The sequence below is a fragment of the Nycticebus coucang genome, chromosome 14 (genome assembly GCF_027406575.1).
Source record: "Nycticebus coucang isolate mNycCou1 chromosome 14, mNycCou1.pri, whole genome shotgun sequence".
NCBI lineage: Eukaryota > Metazoa > Chordata > Mammalia > Primates > Lorisidae > Nycticebus > Nycticebus coucang.
Window position 1 is genome coordinate 18,876,054 of NC_069793.1, and position 19,928 is coordinate 18,895,981.

General features: G+C 37.5%; 1 protein-coding gene across 5 annotated transcripts in view; it reads left to right on the forward strand.

Moving 5' to 3' along the window:
- The window catches only part of CKAP5 (cytoskeleton associated protein 5), a 141,703-nt gene that overhangs the window by 37,056 nt on the left and 84,719 nt on the right, over positions 1–19,928 (forward strand). For all 5 annotated transcript variants that reach the window (XM_053560495.1, XM_053560496.1, XM_053560497.1 and 2 more), the window contains exons 2-8: positions 3,945–4,039; positions 9,231–9,424; positions 10,754–10,960; positions 14,707–14,878; positions 16,350–16,482; positions 16,715–16,815; positions 19,626–19,739. In XM_053560495.1, coding sequence (XP_053416470.1) covers positions 3,983–4,039; positions 9,231–9,424; positions 10,754–10,960; positions 14,707–14,878; positions 16,350–16,482; positions 16,715–16,815; positions 19,626–19,739 — 978 coding nt within the window. In that variant the 5' untranslated portion in view covers positions 3,945–3,982. The remainder of the gene's footprint in view (positions 1–3,944; positions 4,040–9,230; positions 9,425–10,753; positions 10,961–14,706; positions 14,879–16,349; positions 16,483–16,714; positions 16,816–19,625; positions 19,740–19,928) is intronic.

Consider the following 19,928-nt stretch of genomic DNA (forward strand, 5'->3'; position numbering starts at 1 on the left):
ATACTCTTTCAAAGTCACCTTTTGCCTTTGGGGTAAACTCCAAATTATTTAATACCATTTTACAGTGGTATTATAATGGTATTATTTACTCCCTTCCAATCTCTTACAACACCCCTTTACTCTCCTTATTGCCTTTCCTATTTTTTTGTGCTTAATAAACCCACCATAGTAATAGAAGTTAGAATAGATGCTATGACAGTTGCTGAAAGCTTATTTCTATTTCTGTACATATCTCTGAATGATAATAGTTTGTGAACCAGCATGTGTCTTTGGACCACACTTACTATACTATGCTTTAGTAATACTAACTATAGTATAAGGTACACCACATGGACGAATTTTACAAGCAAAAGACTGAGTAAAAAAAAGTTATTTACAGAAGACTACAGGAGGACAACATTTTTCTAAGGCTCACAAATAAACACAGTTATTTTATTGTTTAGGGATATGTGACTGGCATAAAAATAAATTTCAGTAAAGTGCTTCTGTGAGAAGAGTGAAGTAGGAAAAAATTGCACAGGTACAGTAATATTGGCCAGCTATTTTAAATTGTACACAAACTTTATGGACAAAGTATATGTATATTGCATGTATTTTTTTTATATCTCAAAAATTAAATTCTAAAAATCAAAATTATAAAATTAAAATAATTGTGGGAAAAAATTAGTAAAGTTTTTCTTAGTGTATCAGTCCTAAAAGAAGATGAACACAGGGCCATGCCACAGCTCAGTTGGCAGGGTGCCGGCCACATACACTGAGGGTGGTGGGTTTAAACTCAGCCCAGTCCAGCTAAAAAGACAACTGCAACAAAAACAACAAAAAATAGCTGGCCGTTGTGGCAGGTGCCTGTAGTCCCAGCTACTTGGGAGGCTGAGGCAAGAGAATCACTTAAGCCGAAGAGTTTGAGGTTGCTGTGAGCTGTGATGCCACAGCACTCTACCCAGGGTGACAGCTTTAGACTCTCGTCTCAAAAAAAAGAAGACAAACACAAAGACTGAAGGAGAGTGCCCAGTGTCAAATCACATGTATACACAAACCCTGCATCCTTTATTTCAATGGCTGGGGAAGTTTTAGTATGAAGCAGGCCTTTCCTTCGAATAAAAAGAAGCAAAAAAATAAACAGTAGTTTTCTGAAACCCAGGCTATAAAGTAGCAAATGCTATTTCAGAAAACATAACACAGTGGCATCTAAATTTTATTGGTGTATATAGCCTTCTCTTCCTGTTTCTAAAAGGAGACTAGACTAGAACAATAGGAATAAAAGAAAAACCATTACAGTGAACTGATAAAATACCACCAGTTGAATAATTATTTTCATATTATCTTGGTTGGAGAATGTTTTTTTTTTTTTTTGGATTTTGGCCAGGGCTAGGTTTGAACCCACCACCTCTGGCATATGGGACCGGCGCCCTACTCCTTGAGCCACAGGTGCCGCCCCAGGGTTGGAGAATGTTTTAAAAAGCTTTCATTGAGTATTTCTGTTTAAAAAATAGTCTGACAGATTAGTTTTGCCAAGAAAGGAAATTTAGAGGTTTTTAAACTGGGTCACACGTTAGAAACACCTGGGGGACTTTTTAAAAAAATAATTTGAGGTGAAATTTGCTTAGCATAAAATTAACCATTTTAAACTGAGCAATTCAGTGGCATTTCAGTACATTCATAGTGTTGTGCAAACACTATCTCTATCTACTTCCAAAACATTTCCATCACTCCAAAGTAAAATCCCTTAACCCATAAAGCATTTCCTCCCAATTCTGTCTTTTTCTCAGCCTCTGGCAACCACCAATCTGCCTTATTACAATATGGGTTTACCTCTTCTGGATAGGTAAAAGTAGCATTTACCTCATGGAGTCAGTATAATATGGGACTTCTTTGCATTTGGCTGATTTTACTTAGCATAATGGTTTTGACGTTTATCTATGCTATAATATTATCAGAATTTCATGCCCTATTATGGTTGCATGATCTTTCATTGTATGGGCAAACCACAATTTATCCATGTACTGGTGGAGATTTGGTATTGTGAATAATGCTGCTATGAACAGCACGTACAAATACTTGTTTGAGCACCTGTTTTCAGTGCTTTTAGGTATATATCGAGAAGTAGAATTGTGGGGTCATATGATAATTCTGTGTTTAAATTAATAAAAAACACCAAATTGTTTTCCATACCAGCTAGATCATTTGACATTCAACTTTAAAAATACACAGATCTAATAATTAATTTTTATTTGGGTACATTGGTATGATTATAGCCCACTTCACCCTCAAACTACTGGGCTCAAGTGATCCTCCTGCCTCTTCCTCCTGAGTAGCTGAAGTAGCTAGGACTTTTAGCGTATGCCACCACACCTGAATGATTTTCTTTCTTCCTTTTTTTTTTTTTTTTTTTGAGACAGAGTCTCATTATGTCACCCTCGGTAGAGTGCCACGGTGTCACAGCTCACAGCAGCCTCAAAGTCTTGGGCTTAAGCAATTCTCTTGCCTCAGCCTCCCAAGTAGCTGGGAGTATAGGCACCCACCACAACACCTGGCTATTTTTTTGTTGCAGTTTGGCCAGGGCCAGGTTTAAACCCGCCACCCTCAGTATATGAGGCCGGCGCCCTACTCACTGAGCCATAGGCACTGCTCTATAAAGGGTATTTTTTAAGTAGATAATGTGGATAGCATAAAATTGTTAAAGGAAGATTGACTATAAACTTTATTAACTAAAAAAGCTTAAAGAATATTTAAAAAGGAATAGTTTATTCAGAGATTTAATTTTGTACTCTTTATATAAACATCAACTAGAATCATATTTACCAGAATTAGGTAGAGAGCTGGTTAGCATCAAAATTTTTCTGTATTGACTTATTATTATAATTATTATTTTTTTTTTGAGAGAGAGAGAGAATCTTAAGCTGTCACCCTGGGTAGAGTGCTGCGGTGTGATATCTCATAGCAGCCTCCAACTCTTGGGCTCAAGTGATCCTCTTGCCTTAGTTTTTCTATTTTTTGTAGAGACGGGGTCTTGCTTTTTGCTCAGGCTGGTCTCAAACTTGTGAGCTGAAGCAATCCATCTACCTCGTCCTCCTGGAATGCTAGGATTTCAGGCATGAGCCACCACACCCGGCCCTCTCGGTTTATTATTATTTTTTGATATAGTCTCACTTAGTCACTCTAGTTAGAGGTAAAGTGGCCACATCATAGCCAACTATAATCTCAGATTCCTGGGCTCAGGTAGTCCTCCTGCCTCAGTCTCCCAAGCAGCTAGGACGACAGGCATGTACCACCACATCCAGTAATTTTTCTGTTCTTTATATAGATGGGGGTCTTGTCCTTGCTTAGGCTGGTCTCAAGCTGCTGGTTTCAAGCCATCCTCCTGCCTCAGCCTCCCAAAGTGCTAGATTATAGACATGAGCACTGCACCTGGCTTGTAACTTTTTTCTTGGCCTTTAAAAGGCCAAGTAGCTCACCTCTCCAATTTTATTCTAGTTTCACTATGTATCTAAGAAGTTCTCATTTCGGAAAATAAATAAGCAACATTAAAAAAAAAAAAAGCAGGTATCTGTTCCTTGATTTAAATTTAGGTTGATGGACTTTTTTTTTTTGAGACAGAGTCTTACTCTGTTGTCCTGGAGTTGAGTGCTGTGGTGTCATAGCTCACAGCAACCTCAAACTCTTGGGCTTGAGCAATCCTCTTGCCTCAGCCTCCTGAGTAGTGGGACTATAGGCGTCTGCCACAATGCCCAGCTAGTTTTTCTATTTTTGGTAGAGACAGAATGTCACTTTGCTCTGGCTGGTTGATGGACTTTTTAAATGTTTTAAAGTGGGCATCTGACCAAGGAATGGGCTTTTTACTCTTGTTTGTGCATAAATGATAAAATAATCTCAGAAATACTATTTTGTTTTTAAGAGATTGCTTGACTACTGGAGTAAATAGGTATCTATTTTTGTCTGACCAGGAGTTACTCTTAATTCCAAGAAAAAAACTGGAAGAACAATGGGAGATGACAGTGAGTGGTTGAAACTGCCAGTTGATCAGAAATGTGAACATAAGGTAAGATTTTTCTAAATTCAAATTTCAGTGTCATTGGCTTGTTTTGTCAGCAGTTACATTATCATCTTAGAAACATGAGAATATTGGCAATTTAAAAAACACCAATGCCTTGTATACAGTGGAACCTCCGTAGTTGACTTTCTCCCTACTTTTGCCACCTCCTTAAGTTGACTTAATTTTCAGAGACCAGACATGCACCACATGTACATATCAGTTCAGTAGTTTTAGTTCCTTATGTTGACCATCTCAGTAGCTTGACCAGTCTGTTACAGTCCCTTGGGCAGTCAACTTACAGAGGTTCTACTGTATTTATTTTATCTCATTGAAAGTAGGTTTTTCTAGCTCAGTTAAAATTCTTTTAGAGATTTTGAAAAAAGATCAAAGAAGACATACAAGTGAAGTGAAAAGTTAAGTTGTATCTATAAAACATTACTAATTAGCTAGTTTTATCATCTCCTACTGCATACAGTACAGTATAAATCAGTGTAGTTAAATACTTAGTAATATTTTGTACAGGTACTCTTATTTAGAAATGTCTTCTGAATTTGATCTTAGAACTCCAGCATTCTTTAGGTTCTTTGACCTATATAATCTATCTAACTTGAGAAGCTACCAATCTTCCTATTTTTTAAGCTAGCAAGAGACAATTGATCATGTCGTTATTTAGTGGGTATCTTTTCAAATTGTCTGTTCCCCTCCCATTATACCTCTGGTTTTCTTCATTTTTAATCATTTTAAAAATAACAAATACCTACCATTTAGCAGATTTTAGAATTTTATTCCCTCTCTTGTAAATTTATTCTACTTAAAGTTCTCAGGTTAACCATTTTATGTTTTTGGCAGGACTTTTAAATTTGTTTTCTCACTATTCAAGATTTATAGTTGTTGGCTGAGTGCTCTTAGCTTAGTAGTTAGGGCGCTGGCCATGTGCTCCGGGGCTGGTGGGTTCGAACCTGGCCCAGGCCTACTAAACAAACAAACAAACAAAAAGATTTATAGTTGTTCATTGCTAAAAATACAGAATAGATATATTAACCCACACAGTTGTATCCATATATTTTTTTATGTGTTTTTTTTTTTTTTTTTTGGTAGAGACAGAGTCTCACTTTATCACCCTTGATAGAGTGCCATGGTGTCACACTGCTCACAGCAACCTCCAACTCCTGGGCTTAGGCGATTCTCTTGCCTCAGCCTCCCTAGTAGTTGGGACTACAGGTGCCTACAACACCCGGCTATTTTTTTTGTTGTTGCAGTTTGCCCAGGGTCGGGTTTGAACCCACCATCCTTGGTATATGGGGCTGGTGCCCTACTCACTGAGCCACAGGTGCCACCCATAAATATTGATTTCATTCAATAAGAATTATTATTTTTTTTTTGAGACAGAGTCTCAAGCTGTCACCCTGGGTAGAGTGCTGTGGCATCACAGCTCACAGCAAGCTCCAACTCCTGGGCCCAAGTGATTCTCCTGCCTCAGCCTCCCAAGTAGCTGGGACTACAGGTGCCTGCCACAATGCCCAGCTATTTTTTTTGTTGCAGTTCAGCCAGGGCTGGGTTTGAACCCGCCATCCTCAGTATGTGGGGCCGCTGAGCTACAGGCGCCGCCCACGTATGCATACATTTCTATTTATGTAGAATAGAAATTTGGTCCCTATATCCTACACAGAGCTATTCCTTCATCCTATATAATAAATTGTCTGGAATTGAATGCCAAATCAATAATCAGCATCAGTCATCTCTTCAAGTAAGGTCAGATTAACACATTAACATTTTGTTTCTAATAATTAACATAGAACTTATTGACATGTAGTACATTAAATTGCAGTAAAACAAAATTTGGGGGAGAATTCTGGAACTTATTTATACACATAGCTATTTTTTTTTTTTTTTTTTAGAGACAGAGTCTCACTTTATTGCCCTCGGTCGAGTGCCATGGTGTCACAGCTCATAGCAACCTCCAACTCCTAGGCTTAGGCCTCCTCAGCCTCCTGAGTAGCTGGGACTATAGGCACCTGCCACAACACCTGGCTATTTTTTGTTGCTGTTTGGCCAGGGCTGTGTTCGAACCCGCCACCCTCAGTATATGGGGCCAGCACCCTATTCACTGAGCCACAGGCGCCGCCCCTAATCATAGCTATTTTTAATGCTTTTTCTTGATAGATGTTATATGTTCTCACTGAAAAGGGCAGACAAAATAGATAAATCTCTTACAGGCTTTCTAATGTTTTATTGGTTAGTATATGCTAAGAGCGTTTCAATCTTGTATGAAATGATGCAGTTTTTTTCTGTCGAACATTTATTACATATTTTTAAAACTTTATAACAGATGTTTAATCTGGTTTAAAGTAATTGGTAAATGTACAGCTGTGACATTAATTATGTTATATTTTGATGTTACAAAATGCGTAGTATAGGCTTGGCACCTGTACCTCAGTGGTTAGGGCGCCAGCCACGTACACTGGAGCTGGCGGGTTTGAATCCAACCTAGACCTGCCAAACAACAATGGCAACTATAAACAAAAAATAGCCAGACATTGTGGTGGGCACCTGTAGTCCCAGATACTTGGGAGACTGAGGCAAGAGAATCTCTTAAGCCTGAGAGTGTGAGGTTGCTGTGAACGGTGATGCTATAGCTCTCTACCCAGAGCCACGTAGTGAGATTCTGTCTCAAAAAAAATGTGTAGTTATCTTCCTTAATATTTAAAAGCATTCTGTAGTGGGTTAGGCAGCATTCTTTTCATAGAATGAAGTTTTTTTTTGTGAGCCTAATACCCACCCCAAATTACATTTTCTTTTCTCTCTCTCTCTTTTCTTAAGACAGACTGTCACTCTGTCACCCTGGGTAGAGTGCCATGGCATCATAGCTCTTAGCAATGAGGTATCAAGCTCCTGGGATCACTCAAGTGATCCTCTTGTCTCAGCCTCCCATGTAGCTGGGACTGCAGGTGCCTGCCACAACACTTAGCTAGTTTTTCTGGTTTTAGTAGAGACAGGGTCTCCCTTTTGCTCAGGCTGGTCTTGAACTCCTGAGCTCAAGAGATCTTCCTGCGTCGGTCTTCCAGAGTTCTAGGATTATAGGCGTGAGCCATTTCACCTGCCTCCAAATTATATTTTCATTTAAATGAATAACATATAAATTATTTCTCTTATTTTTCGATCATATGGTGATTCTCAAACTCTTGGACTCAAGCAGTCCTCTCACCTCAGCCTTCTAAGTAACCAAGACTTCAGGTATGTGCCACCATATCCAGCTCAGTTTTAAAAATGTTCTTAGAAACAGGGTTTCACTATATTGCCAAGACTGGTCTCAAACTTCTGGGCTCACATGATCCTCCTGCCATAGTTTCTCCAGTAGTGTGGGAATATAGGCATGAGCTACCATACCCAACCTTCTCTTTCTTTGATACAGTGTAGAGGACAGACATGTACTTTTTTTTTTTTTTTTTTTTTGAGACAGTCTCAGGCTCAAGCTCAAACTCTTGGGCTTAAGCAATCCTCTTGCCTCAGCCTCCCAAGTAGCTGTTTCTGCTGGCGCCCACCACAACACCTGGCTATTTTCTGGTTATAGTTGTTGTTTGGCGGGCCCAGGCTGGATTCAAACCCGCCAGCTCTGGTGTATGTGGCTGGCGCCCTAGCCACTTGAACTACAGGCGCCGAGCCAGACATGTATTTCTTTACAAGTGCCAAACACAGTAAATTCATATTGATCGTTTCACAAACTAACATCTCACATAAGTTCTCTGTAATCACTTCAGTACTTTACCCTTGCTCTTAGAATAAGGACAGAATCTTTCATTTGGCTTTTACGATTCTGCATAGTCTGACCCTTTCCAACCCTCTCCAGCTCATTTTGTACCACGATCCCCCTCTCTTTATAAGAATGAGAAAATACCATATTCACTACTATTGCAGGCCCTTAGAATATATTGTTCCTTCTCTTAAAATGTTCTTTCTCTCTTTGTCACTACTTCCTGTTTAGTTCCTATTTATGTTTCAGAGTCAGCTCAATTACCAGTTTCTTAAGAAAACTCTGTTATGTAAAGACAAAATAAGCCCTTAGTACATACTTTCTATAGTATACACTTTCATTCCACCAAATTTCTGTAGTACACACTTTCGTTGCACCAGATTTCTTTTCCTTTGCAGCACTTAATGCTTTGTTAATTTTAAATATATTTGTATGATTGATTAATGTCTTTGTCTCTTCTGCTGGGAATGTAAGCTCCATAACGACCAGGACTGTTGACTAACTTAACGAAAAAAGAATACTTAGTAAAGATGTCTGAAACCTACCAGTTAAAATTAGTAAGTTTTTAGCCATGTGCTATAGCTTATGCTGTAGTTCTAGTTACTTGGAAGGCTGAGGCAGCAGGATTGCTTGAGACTAGGAGTTCAAGTTCAGCCTGGGCACTATGACGAGACCCTGTCTCTTAAAAAAAAAAGTGTTGGTTAGCTCCCGTAGCTCAGAGGGTAGGGCGCCAGTCACATACATCAAGGCTGGCTGCTTCGAACCAGTCCTGGGCCTGCTAAACAACAATGACAACTGCAACAATAACAACAAAAAATAGCCGGGCCTTGTGGCGGGCACCTGTAGTCCCAGCGACTTGGGAGGCTGATGCAAGAGAATCGCTTAAGCCCACGCATTTGAGGTTGCTGAGAGTTGTGATGCCACTGAACTCTACTGAGGGTGACATGGTGAAACTCTGTCTCAAGAAAAAAAAAATTGTTATTGATTAAAGATGAATAGTATAAAGTTGCCTAGTGATTACACAAATACAACCACAAAACAGCAAATGCTTTGAAGATTGGGTAGTTTCATCAGAATGATTGCTCACATTTGAGTTATCACATCTTTAATGCCATATTATGAAGAAGTAATAACTAATACTTGGATACAATGTAAGGCACATTTATGATGGCCTGTTATGAATTTTAGGTGGCCTTGGCAGAGTTTCATAAATATTAAACACTTTTTTTTTCTTTTACTTGTGAACCTTCCAAGCAATATATTAAACACTTGTAAGAAGTTTATTAGCTAGACTTTTTCCAAACTGTCTGAATTTCTTAAATTCCTTTTTTGTTTCTAGTCATGGAATCCTTTATTTTAATTACTTGGTATAGGGTATTCATTTTTATTCCCCTCCCCTCAAATTAAGAGCAGACGATAATATCATTAAATTTATTTTTCTTTTAGCTGTGGAAAGCAAGGTTAAGTGGATATGAAGAGGCCCTGAAGATCTTCCAGAAAATAAAGGATGAAAAGAGCCCAGAATGGTCCAAATTTTTAGGCTTGATCAAAAAATTTGTCACTGATTCCAATGCAGTGGTTCAGTTGAAAGGATTAGAAGCTGCACTTGTTTATGTTGAAAATGCCCATGTAGCAGGAAAGTAAGTAGTTTCTTTCCAACTATTCTGGCAAAAACCCATGTCTGGTACCACCTAGATTAATTGATATATTCTTGTAAATCATAGTTTTAGAATATATTTTCTTTTATAATTCCTTGATACTTTTTCATTCAGTCAATCTCTTTTCAGAATTCTGAATGGTACATGAGCTCCCTATAAAGAGAAGTACATTAGAAATCAAATCTTGAGTTTTTTACCATAAAGTTTGATGTGCAAGTGGTTTTCCTTTTGAGCTTTATGTACAGGAATTATTCTAAAGTAGAGGGGAAAGTCTTTAGCAACTTTAAAAAGAAACCAAGAGGTTGTCAGTAAAGGAATTACCAGAATTTCACTGAAGATATTTAGGCATTACAAAAAGATCAATTTTTTTACAAGGGTTCTTAGCTCAGTGATCTTAGAATCACATCTTTCTCTCCATGTTCATTAGACATTTTTGTCTCTTTGGGAAGGTAATGTTAACTAGACAACCTTTGTAACTCACATTATTGTTTTACTTGATTTATGGATGATAGGTCATTCATCTCATTTTCCTATATCTCAAAGACCTGATTTTTCTAACTCTAGCTTTTATGTCAATCTAAAGAACCCTGTATTCCAAAAAGAAAAAAAAAGTCAAGACCCGTGGCTTAATTACACAAAAAATATACTTTGGTGATTGTACCAATAAAGGTCATCTTTGATGTGACAGTTTGGTAACTACCATCACTGGATTTCCTTTGCCCTTAGTGAAACCATTGCTGTATTTTCATGTCGTTTTTCTTTGTAGGTTTTATTTAATCTAAAAGAGATTTAAAGCAATAAAGTTAATGTAATACATTGCCAAGGAGTTAAGAGCAATCATTTGTTTTTAAAGGTACATATCCATCCCGTCTGTGAAGAAATTCTCTTATTCTAAGAAGTGTTTAAAATGACTTAAAAAATTTTTTAAAGCAAGCTAGCTCTCTGTAATCCTACTTTTATAAAATATATTTCTATATCCATATCTGTGCTTATGTGTGTATGTGTACGTGTATACACACATGCTTAGAGAAAGATGTGAAGGATGGATATCAAAAAGGTGAAAGTAGTTTTTTCTGAGTAGTGGGATTTTAAGGGATTTTTACTTGTTTGAATTTTCTACATTATAAACATTAAGTGACAGTATGTCTGATGTGACATGTTTTAAACTTATTTTTGCATGGTGTATTTAATGTTCTTGAATGTAAAAAGTTAAACACTCATTTATTATATCTCTAAAAGTACTTCTGCATGACCTTTTCCCAATTCTTTCTACTAAAGTGTGTTTTTTTCCCTTTATAATATGCATTACAGAACCACAGGCGAAGTTGTGTCAGGTGTTGTAAGTAAAGTGTTCAACCAACCTAAAGCTAAAGCCAAGGAGTTAGGCATAGAGATTTGTCTCATGTACATAGAGATTGAGAAAGGAGAGGCTGTGCAAGAAGAGCTCTTGAAAGGCCTGGACAATAAGAACCCCAAGATTGTAGTAGCCTGTATAGAGACACTGAGGAAAGCCTTAAGGTAAGCCTTATTCTTTTTGCTTTAGTTATGTTGGGGTCCTGAAACTACTGCCCGCGGGCCACATGTGGCAGTGTGATTGTATTTGTTCCCATTTTGTTTTTTTACTTCAAAATAAGATACGTGCAGTGTGCATAGGAATTTGTTCATAGTTTTTTTTTTAAACTGTAGTCCGGCATTTCAGCGGTCTGAGGGACAGTGAACTGGCCCCCTGTTTAAAAAGTTTGAGGACCCCTGAACTACAGTATCTCAATTCCGTTTGGATTCCTGATTTAAACAGAAATGGAAACTACTGAAATTTGACTTGGCATGCCACAACAACAAAAAAAGTGACCCAGAAAAGGAAAGTCATTCCTCAGCAGTGGCACTTCTTATTGAGTAATTTTAGCTTTCAAGTGTGTTGCTTAGTTATTTTGTCTAAATCTTTTCCTAAAGAAATATTCTCTGCTCATCTTCGTATCTGTTCTCTAATTAAGAATTGGCCTTTTGATGGAACAGAAATCCAGGGTATAGAAGCAGTTTTTTTCCTCGTTATTCTCAAGTGTGGACTTACATACTTTAAAATATTGGCTACAGACACAGTTTCTTGACTGAAGCAAACCTATTTAGGTGCCGTTTTAGTAAAGTGAAAGCAAATGCTATATGCGTTTAAACAGAAACACAGCAAGAGCAAGTAGAAAATAACTTTTATGTAATAAGTTATTTTCAACCCTAAAATTTCTTGTTGTTTGGCAATGGAATTTTTATGAATGGAATCTCTTTCAGGAATAAGTGGCTATAATTTACTGTGAAAATCTAAATTAGACAAATGACTAGTTGGTTCAGAATTGGCAGTCCTTGTAATCTGATACCCTGTTTCCAATACTGTCCACATGAGATACTTTAGAAAGCAGTTAGAGTGAAATCCTAATAGAGTGAAGATCATCCCAAGTCAACTCTCTTGTGATTTTTTTTTTTGATCTATATCTTGAAGAAAATGTTTTGTTCAGTGTTTATCTTATGTGAAAGGAAAAAAGATTTTTTTAATTTTATTAAACCATCTTTGATTTATAAGTTTTTTATATTATCTTCTTCTCTAATAATGTTCTTTTATAAAATTTGACTTAGACTTTTTATGTGATCAATTTCTTCCTTGTTTCTAGCCCATTAGGATAGGCACATGTTTTTGTGAGTGCTATATGGTATGCTCATTTTTTCATGTTAGAAATTTAGTGAATTGGGTGGCACCTATGGCTCAGTGAGTAGGGCACCGGCCCTATATATCGAGGATGGTGGGTTTGAACCCAGCTCCAGCCAAACTGCAACAAAAAAATAGCTGTGCATTGTGGTGGGCGCCTGTAGTCCCAGCTAACTCGGGAGGCTGAGGCAAGAGAATCAGGTAGGCCCAAGAGCTGGAGGTTGCTGTGAGCTGTGACACTATGGCACTCTACTGAGGGCAACAAAGTGAGACCTGTCTCTAAAAAAAAAAGGGAAAGAAAAAGAAATTTAATGAATTGACTTAGTATCAGGACTGGGGCTTATATCAGTAGACTCTTGTGTCCTTAGTAATGTCTTAATAAAAATATAGAGAGTGCCAAAAAAGTATACACATTTTAACAAGGGTAAAAATGTATTAAAATTGTAATACTCAGTATATACCATAAAGTTTGTTATTTTGTACATTGTATATTATATCTTGTTATCTCTTATAATTGCAGAACTGGCTTGAGTATTACAATTTTTATACAGTTTTTTTCTTTAAACTGTGTATACATTTTTTGGCACCCTTCGTATATATAATCTTCTACTTTTAAATTAGAATTTTCTGGCCCGGAATATTATAAACTCTGGTTATTTCACTTTTAAGCTAACTAGGAGAATAAGGGTACGAAAAAAACAAGTTAGGTGTATCTTCTTATGTTTTCCTTACAAATGTTGTTATTTAATCTCATCCCTGTGTGGTTCTTTATTTGTCCTAAAGTATTTCAGAATCTGTAGTGGAACTATCTAGTTCTCTGTGATTTTCAAGGCCAAATTGCTCTATCCTAGGTTCCAGAGCCTAATAAAGCTTTGTTAGTGATAGCTTTGGGTTACCAAAAATAGGAAACACCTATGGCACCTAAAACAGGTTACCAAAAATAGGAAACACCTGTGGCACCTAAAACAGGCTTCTAGAACCCTTTGGTTTTTTCCTAGAACAAAGTGTTTAGTATCAGTGTTAGATTTTGTTTAGTTAAGGTGTCTATTTCTCATGGACTTGCTCCATATGTTTTTTTCTTACAGAAGTAGGTGCCAGGATGAAGAGAAACAAAAAAGAAGCAGATGAAACAGTAGTTATGTAATAGAAGACTTAAGAGCTCACAAAAGTTAGTTAGGTTCTTCAGGTACTATGTTAAATATCCTCAAAGCAGGGCGGCGCCTGTGGCTCAAGGAGTAGGGCTCCGGTCCCATATGCCGGAGGTGGTAGGTTCAAACCCAGCCCCGGCCAAAAATCACCAAAAAAAAAAAATATGTATACATATATATCCTTAAAGCAAAATTATTTATTATCCTTTTAATTTCTTATTTTTTGTTTAGTCTGAAAGGTTAGCCGAATCAATTTAAAATATTCTCTAATAATATAAAGGGCATTTAAAAGGCAATCTTAGATATCATATAGTTTATTTTCAGGTTATGATATCTATAATTAAACTATATCACATTGCCAGGTGTCTTGTTAAAAATCCCTTTCTAGGGAAAGCATTTTCATAGTCTCCTTTAATCTGTTGGGAGTATGTCAGTAGTTATTACTGAATAATTTTGTTGCATCTGTGCATATGAGATAACTTTGTGCACATTAGATAATAGGTAAATAATGTATTTGGGTTCTACCACTCATGCAGAGTTTCAGTATTCTTTCATAACTAAATCCTTCCTGCTCCAGAGTTGAAGGCATGTTCTGAAACATCAGTAGTGATATCAGACAAAAATTGGCCATGTGGGAAGTTGAAAATATAATATATGACAGCTATATAAGGTTAAATACTCCATCTTTTAAAAAGAAGTCAGAATAAAACTATTTTCCCCTAGGAAAACTGAAACAAAGTGAGATTTAAGTTGCTCAAAGGTGAGAATGAAGCATATGCTGTCAGAATTTTTGATATAGCTGTTTGAGTGAATCACCTTAATTATAGGAAATTATTACAAGTAGATTTCACTTATTTAAATATATAAACTAATTGTTTATATTTAGATTTGAATTATTTCTAGTTCAGTTACCTACAAAGTAGGTGATAACATTGGCTTGTTGCCCATAACACAGTGGTTATGGCACCAGCCACATACACCGAGGCTGGCAGGTTCAAACTCAGCCTGGGCCAGCTAAACAACAATGACAATTGCAACAAAAAATAGCTGGGCTTTGTGGTGGGCGCCTGTAGTCCCAGCTACTTGGGAGGCTGAAGCAAGAGAATCACTTAAGCCCAAGAGTTTGAGGTTGCTGTGAGCTGTGATGCTGCGGCACTCGTACCGAGAATGACATAGTGAGACTCTGGCTCAAAAAAAATAAATAAATAAAATGATAACATTATTTTGGGCTCTAGACATTAAATAATATCCTTTGAAGGAAGATAGACACTTAAATACGTGTGTGTGTGTGTGTGTGTGTATCAGTTCCTTTTCTTTTGCTACTGTTAAAAAACCTTCAATTTATGTAATTCTTTTCATACAAAGGTATGTTTGAATGAATAGATGAAAGCTAATGCTTTTTTCACCCAATTTTTTACTTCTAGTGAATTTGGTTCCAAAATCATCTTGCTTAAGCCAATTATCAAAGTGTTGCCAAAGCTCTTTGAGTCTCGAGAAAAGGCTATTCGAGATGAAGCCAAGCTAATTGCTGTGGAGATTTACAGATGGATTCGGGATGCCCTAAGACCCCCATTACAGAACATAAACTCTGTCCAGGTGAGGTACAAAGTTTTCTGGTGCTTTTGCATAAAGTTAATATGAAAATATTTTCTTCCTATTGTTGTTGATATTCCATCCTTACATATAATTATTTTTCATTCTTAATTTTGAAATCAGTTGATTTTTCTGAGCATAGCTGACTTCCACTGCTGTTACATTGTCCTTCAAATTAAATACTATGTGTTCAATGATTCTAGTATGTTATGTTGAATCTACAGCGGTTTGAAAACCTTCGTTATAATTCTATTGGGTAGCAGAATTTATTATCTATTTGAGCGAAATGCATTCTGTCTGACTTTTCATTACAATTGATTAGGAATTAGAATTGCTTTTTCAATGTTGTGACTATATTTGAATTCACAAACTAATGAGTGTTTTTTAAAGTGAATTTTATTTTTCTTTCTTAGTGTTCAGAAATGTATTTTCTGTATAGGAAAGTGTAGGTTGGTTTGATGTATGCTACAAAATAATGTACAATTTAAATTTATTTCATTTGTCATGTTAGAGCCACATAATAAGAAATTAGGTCCTGGGAGGTGCCTGTGGCTCAGTAGGTAGGGTGCCGGCCCCATATACTGAGGGTGGCAGGTTCAAACCCCACCCCAGCCAAACTGCAACAAAAAATAGCCAGGTGTTGTGGCGGGCACCTGTAGTCCCAGCTACTCTGGAGGCTGAGGCAAGAGAATCGCCTAAGCCCAGGAGTTGGAGGTTGCTGTGAGCTGTGATGCCACGGCACTCTACCGAGGGCAATAAAATGAGACTCTGTCTCTAAAAAAAAAAAGAAAGAAATTTTGTCCTGATATTTTATTTATTTTCATTTTTGAGATGGAATCTCACTTTGTCGCCCCTGGTAGAGTGCCGTGACCTTATAGCTCACAGCTACCTCAAACTCTTAGCTCAAACTGTTCTCTTGCCTCAGCCTCTTGAGTAGCTGGGACTACAGGCGCCCGCCACAACACCTGGCTATTTTTACAGACAGGGTCTCACTCTTGCTCAGTGCTGGTCTCAAACTTGTAAGCTCAGGCTGTCTGCCGGACTTGGCCTCTCAGCGTGCTGGGATTACAGGCTTGAGCCGCGGCACCTGGGCTGGGTCCTGATATTTTAGTAAATATAAGTATTAAGAATATTCTCTAGGGAGGATAAGGCCGTAGGATTACTTGAGCCCAGGAGTTTAGGATTAGCTTGAGCAATAGTGAGGTTCTCCATCTCTATAAAACATTTAAATTAGCCAAGCATGATGGTGCACACCTGTAGTCCCAGGTACTAAAGAGGCTAAGGCAGAGGCATCGCTTAAACCCAGGGGTTTGAGATGGCAGTTAGCTATGATTGGACCCCTGCTTTCCAGCCTGGGTGACAAAGCAAGAACCTATCTCGAAAAAAAAAATGAAGAAGAAGAAAGATAAAGGAAAAAAGTTCTTTAATGGTGGAAAGGTAGATATGGTTTTTAAATATTTTATGGTATTTGCAGTTGAAAGAACTAGAAGAAGAATGGGTGAAACTGCCGACAGGTGCTCCTAAACCTAGCCGGTTTCTTCGTTCCCAGCAAGAACTAGAAGCTAAATTGGAACAGCAACAGTCTGCTGGTGGTGATGCTGAGGGAGGTAAGCCAGTTTTACACATTGATTTTTATAAAAATTATCAAGAACTGGCGTTGCCCAAGAATTTGTGTTCACTAGGCATATTTTGTAGGACTGCCTTTAATAAACTGTAAGTTACATGTGGTGTTAATAACTCTGATCCCTTCTCTATTAGTATTTCATCAGGGTTGTGAAAGGACTTACAACTATTTGATCGGTAAAACCATTCCGTTCATTTTTATGGTTTGTTTTAAAGGTGGTGATGATGGTGATGAGGTGCCACAGATAGATGCTTATGAACTTTTGGAAGCAGTAGAAATTCTTTCCAAACTTCCCAAAGACTTTTATGACAAAATTGTAAGTAATAGTTATTTCATTTATTTCTTTTTAACTAGTTACTGAATAGAATTCAAAAATGTTCTGCTGAGCTTGGTGTTTCCCCTTCATCCTGTATCTTCCCTAGCAGAATAACCTGGTTGCTTCTTCCTCTTTGTTCCCATACATTCTTATAGTATAGCACTTTTAAAAACCATGTCTTGCCAGAAACTAGAATATTACTCCTTTCTTTTCTTCATTTTCTCTCAGATTTTACCTTTAAATATGTCTCAAATTCATCCTCTTTTCTTTATCCCTACTGCCACTGTTTTGCCCCAAAGTTGCTTGACCTTTAGTACTGTTGACATTTTTTGTCAGATAATTCTTTTTTTTGGTGGGTTGTCCAGTGTATTGTAGGATATTTAGCAACATCTCTAGCTTTTACCCAGTAGATGTCAGTATCATCCTCCTAACTCATGACAATCAAAAATGTCTCCAAGCTGGGTGCCCGTAGCACAATGGTTATGGTGCCAGCCACATACACACAGGCTGGTGGATTCGAACCTGGCAAAGGCCAGCTAAACAACTGCAACAAAAAAATAGCCAGGCTTTGTGGTGGATGCCTGTAGTCCTAATTACTTGGGAGGCTGAGGCAAGAGAATCGCTTAAGCCCAAGAGTTTGAGGTTCCTGTGAGCTGTGATGCCACGGCACTCTACTGTGGGCGACATAGACTCTATCTCAAAAACAAAACAAAAATGTCTCCAGACACTGCCAAATGTTCCCTAGGAGAAAAAAATTATTGGTAGGGACCTACCCAAATAGAACTGTCCCATCCAGGAAAGAACGTCCTCCCCAGGAAGGAATGAGTGTACCAATCCCTACCTTCCTCCTCCCCAACTCTTATATTGCCACCCCACCTTAACCTACTTGCTAACTTTTTCAAACTCAGACCACTCGCACCCAAGTGAATAAAGGCCACATTGCCCACACAGAACCTGAACTCCACTTCCTTTCTCATGTCTTGGAATAACCCCTCATTTTCAGTCCTTGACCTCTCAATTGTCTCTGGTTGAGAAACATTGTTCCTTGCCTTACATGCCGTAGTAGTTTTCTTATGAAACTCCCTGTCTCTGATGTTGCCTTGTTTCCATCATTCTTCACAATGCAATTAGAGATGTCATTTTTTGAAAATGCTGATTTTCCCATTAAAGCTTAATTAAACCCTTCCGTAGATCTTAAGATGATGTCAGAAATCATTCTGTGACCATCAAGGCCATCTATGGCACCTTTGAGGCTGCTACTTACCTTCTAGCCACATCTTTAATTGCTTTCACTCTCCATGTTCTAGTCATACTGGACTTCTCTCAGTAACAAATGTGCCATGGTTGTTTCCTTTCTTTCTTTTTTTTTTTTTTTTGAGATAGAGTTGTATTATATCGCCCTCAGTAGAGTGCTATGGCATCACAGCTCACAGCAACCTCAAACTCTTGGGCTTAAGCAATTCTCTTGCCTCAGCCTCCCAGGTAGCTGGGACTGCAGGCACCCACCACAACGCTCAGCTATTTTTTTGTTACAGTTGTCATTGTTGTTTAGCAGGCCCAAGCCAGGTTCGAACCCGCCAGCCTTGGTGTATGTGGCCAGTGCCCTAACCACTGAGAATGGGCGCCAAGCCAAAGATTGTTTTCTTTAAAACTAAGGCTTTAGGATGGCGCCTGTGGCTCAAAGGGGTAGAGTGCTGGGCCCATATGCCAGAGATGGTGGGTTCAAACCCAGCCCCGGCCAAAAACTGCAAAAAAAAAAAACAAAAAACAAAGGCTTTAACATATGCTGTTTTTTTTTTTTTTTTCATATGCTGTTCTTTCTGCCTATAACATTCTTCTCTTGCCATTCATCTAGTACTACCTCTTCATCCTCTAGCTCTTACTTTAAGCATCACTTTTTAGGAGAGATTTTTACTGACTAAACTAGGTTGAGTCTTCTTGCTTCATTACCAAAGCATCTTGTACTTATCTTTTCATAGTGGTCACTTGATAGTTATTCATTGAAGATCTTCTTAGCACTGCTATCAGCAACTTGAGTATCCTATTAACGTCTGATTAACAAATAAATATCTGATAAATTGAACTATAATCTCCAGGATAGTGAGTTTTTCATCTTCTTTTTATCTCTAGTTTTTTCAAATACCCTGTTTCCCCGAAAATAAGACAGTGTCTTATTTTAAGGTGTGCTCCCAAAGATGCACTAGGTCTTATTTTCAGGGGATGCCTTATCTTTCCTGTAAGTAGGTCTTATTTTCGGAGGATATCTTATTTTCAGGGAAATAGGGTAGTGGTTGTTCAAATTGTTGAACGATTGTTTGATCTCTAGTGAGAAATAGTCTACTTTATGGCCATAAAACAAAGGGATTAGCATTATACTCTTCTAACCTCGAAGATTAGAACAATTTGGGTTGTTTGTTACATGATTATTTTATTTTGGGCTTTTTAATATTGTCCTTGTAGAAATTCCTCTTCTGCTATTATGCTAATGTGACATGGTCCAGAAATGCTTTCTATCAGTGTTTTCTGTTTAACACTTATTTACCCATGAGAACAGAAAGTTCTGTTATTCTGTTTACTTATTATATTACTTTAGGATTATAAAATCTTATACAAATACATATGTGAACAAAATTTTATATTAAAAATATTCTGGCTGCATAGTTTTATAACCTTGTTTTTTAATGAACTTTAGAAAATTTCTAAAAGCAAGCAAAAATTGTATGTCTTTGAATTAGTAGAGTGCAACTAATAGACTTTTATTTTGCTCTTTTATATTCTGTTCTACAAATCACTCATATTGTGTCTTACAGGAGGCAAAAAAATGGCAAGAGAGAAAAGAGGCCCTGGAGGCTATAGAAGTACTGGTGAAAAATCCCAAACTGGAAGCTGGTGATTATGCAGATTTAGTAAAAGCATTAAAAAAGGTAAATACAAAGACCTTCAGCATTGATATTGTTGCAGCAGACTAGGATGTTGAATTTTTCATCAGTCATCTTTTGTATTACAAATATATTACCATTTAATTAATACTTTTTTTTTTTTTATCCTTGGTAGAGTGCCATGGCATCACAGCAACCTCAAACTCTTGGGCTAAAGTGATTTCTCTTGCTTCA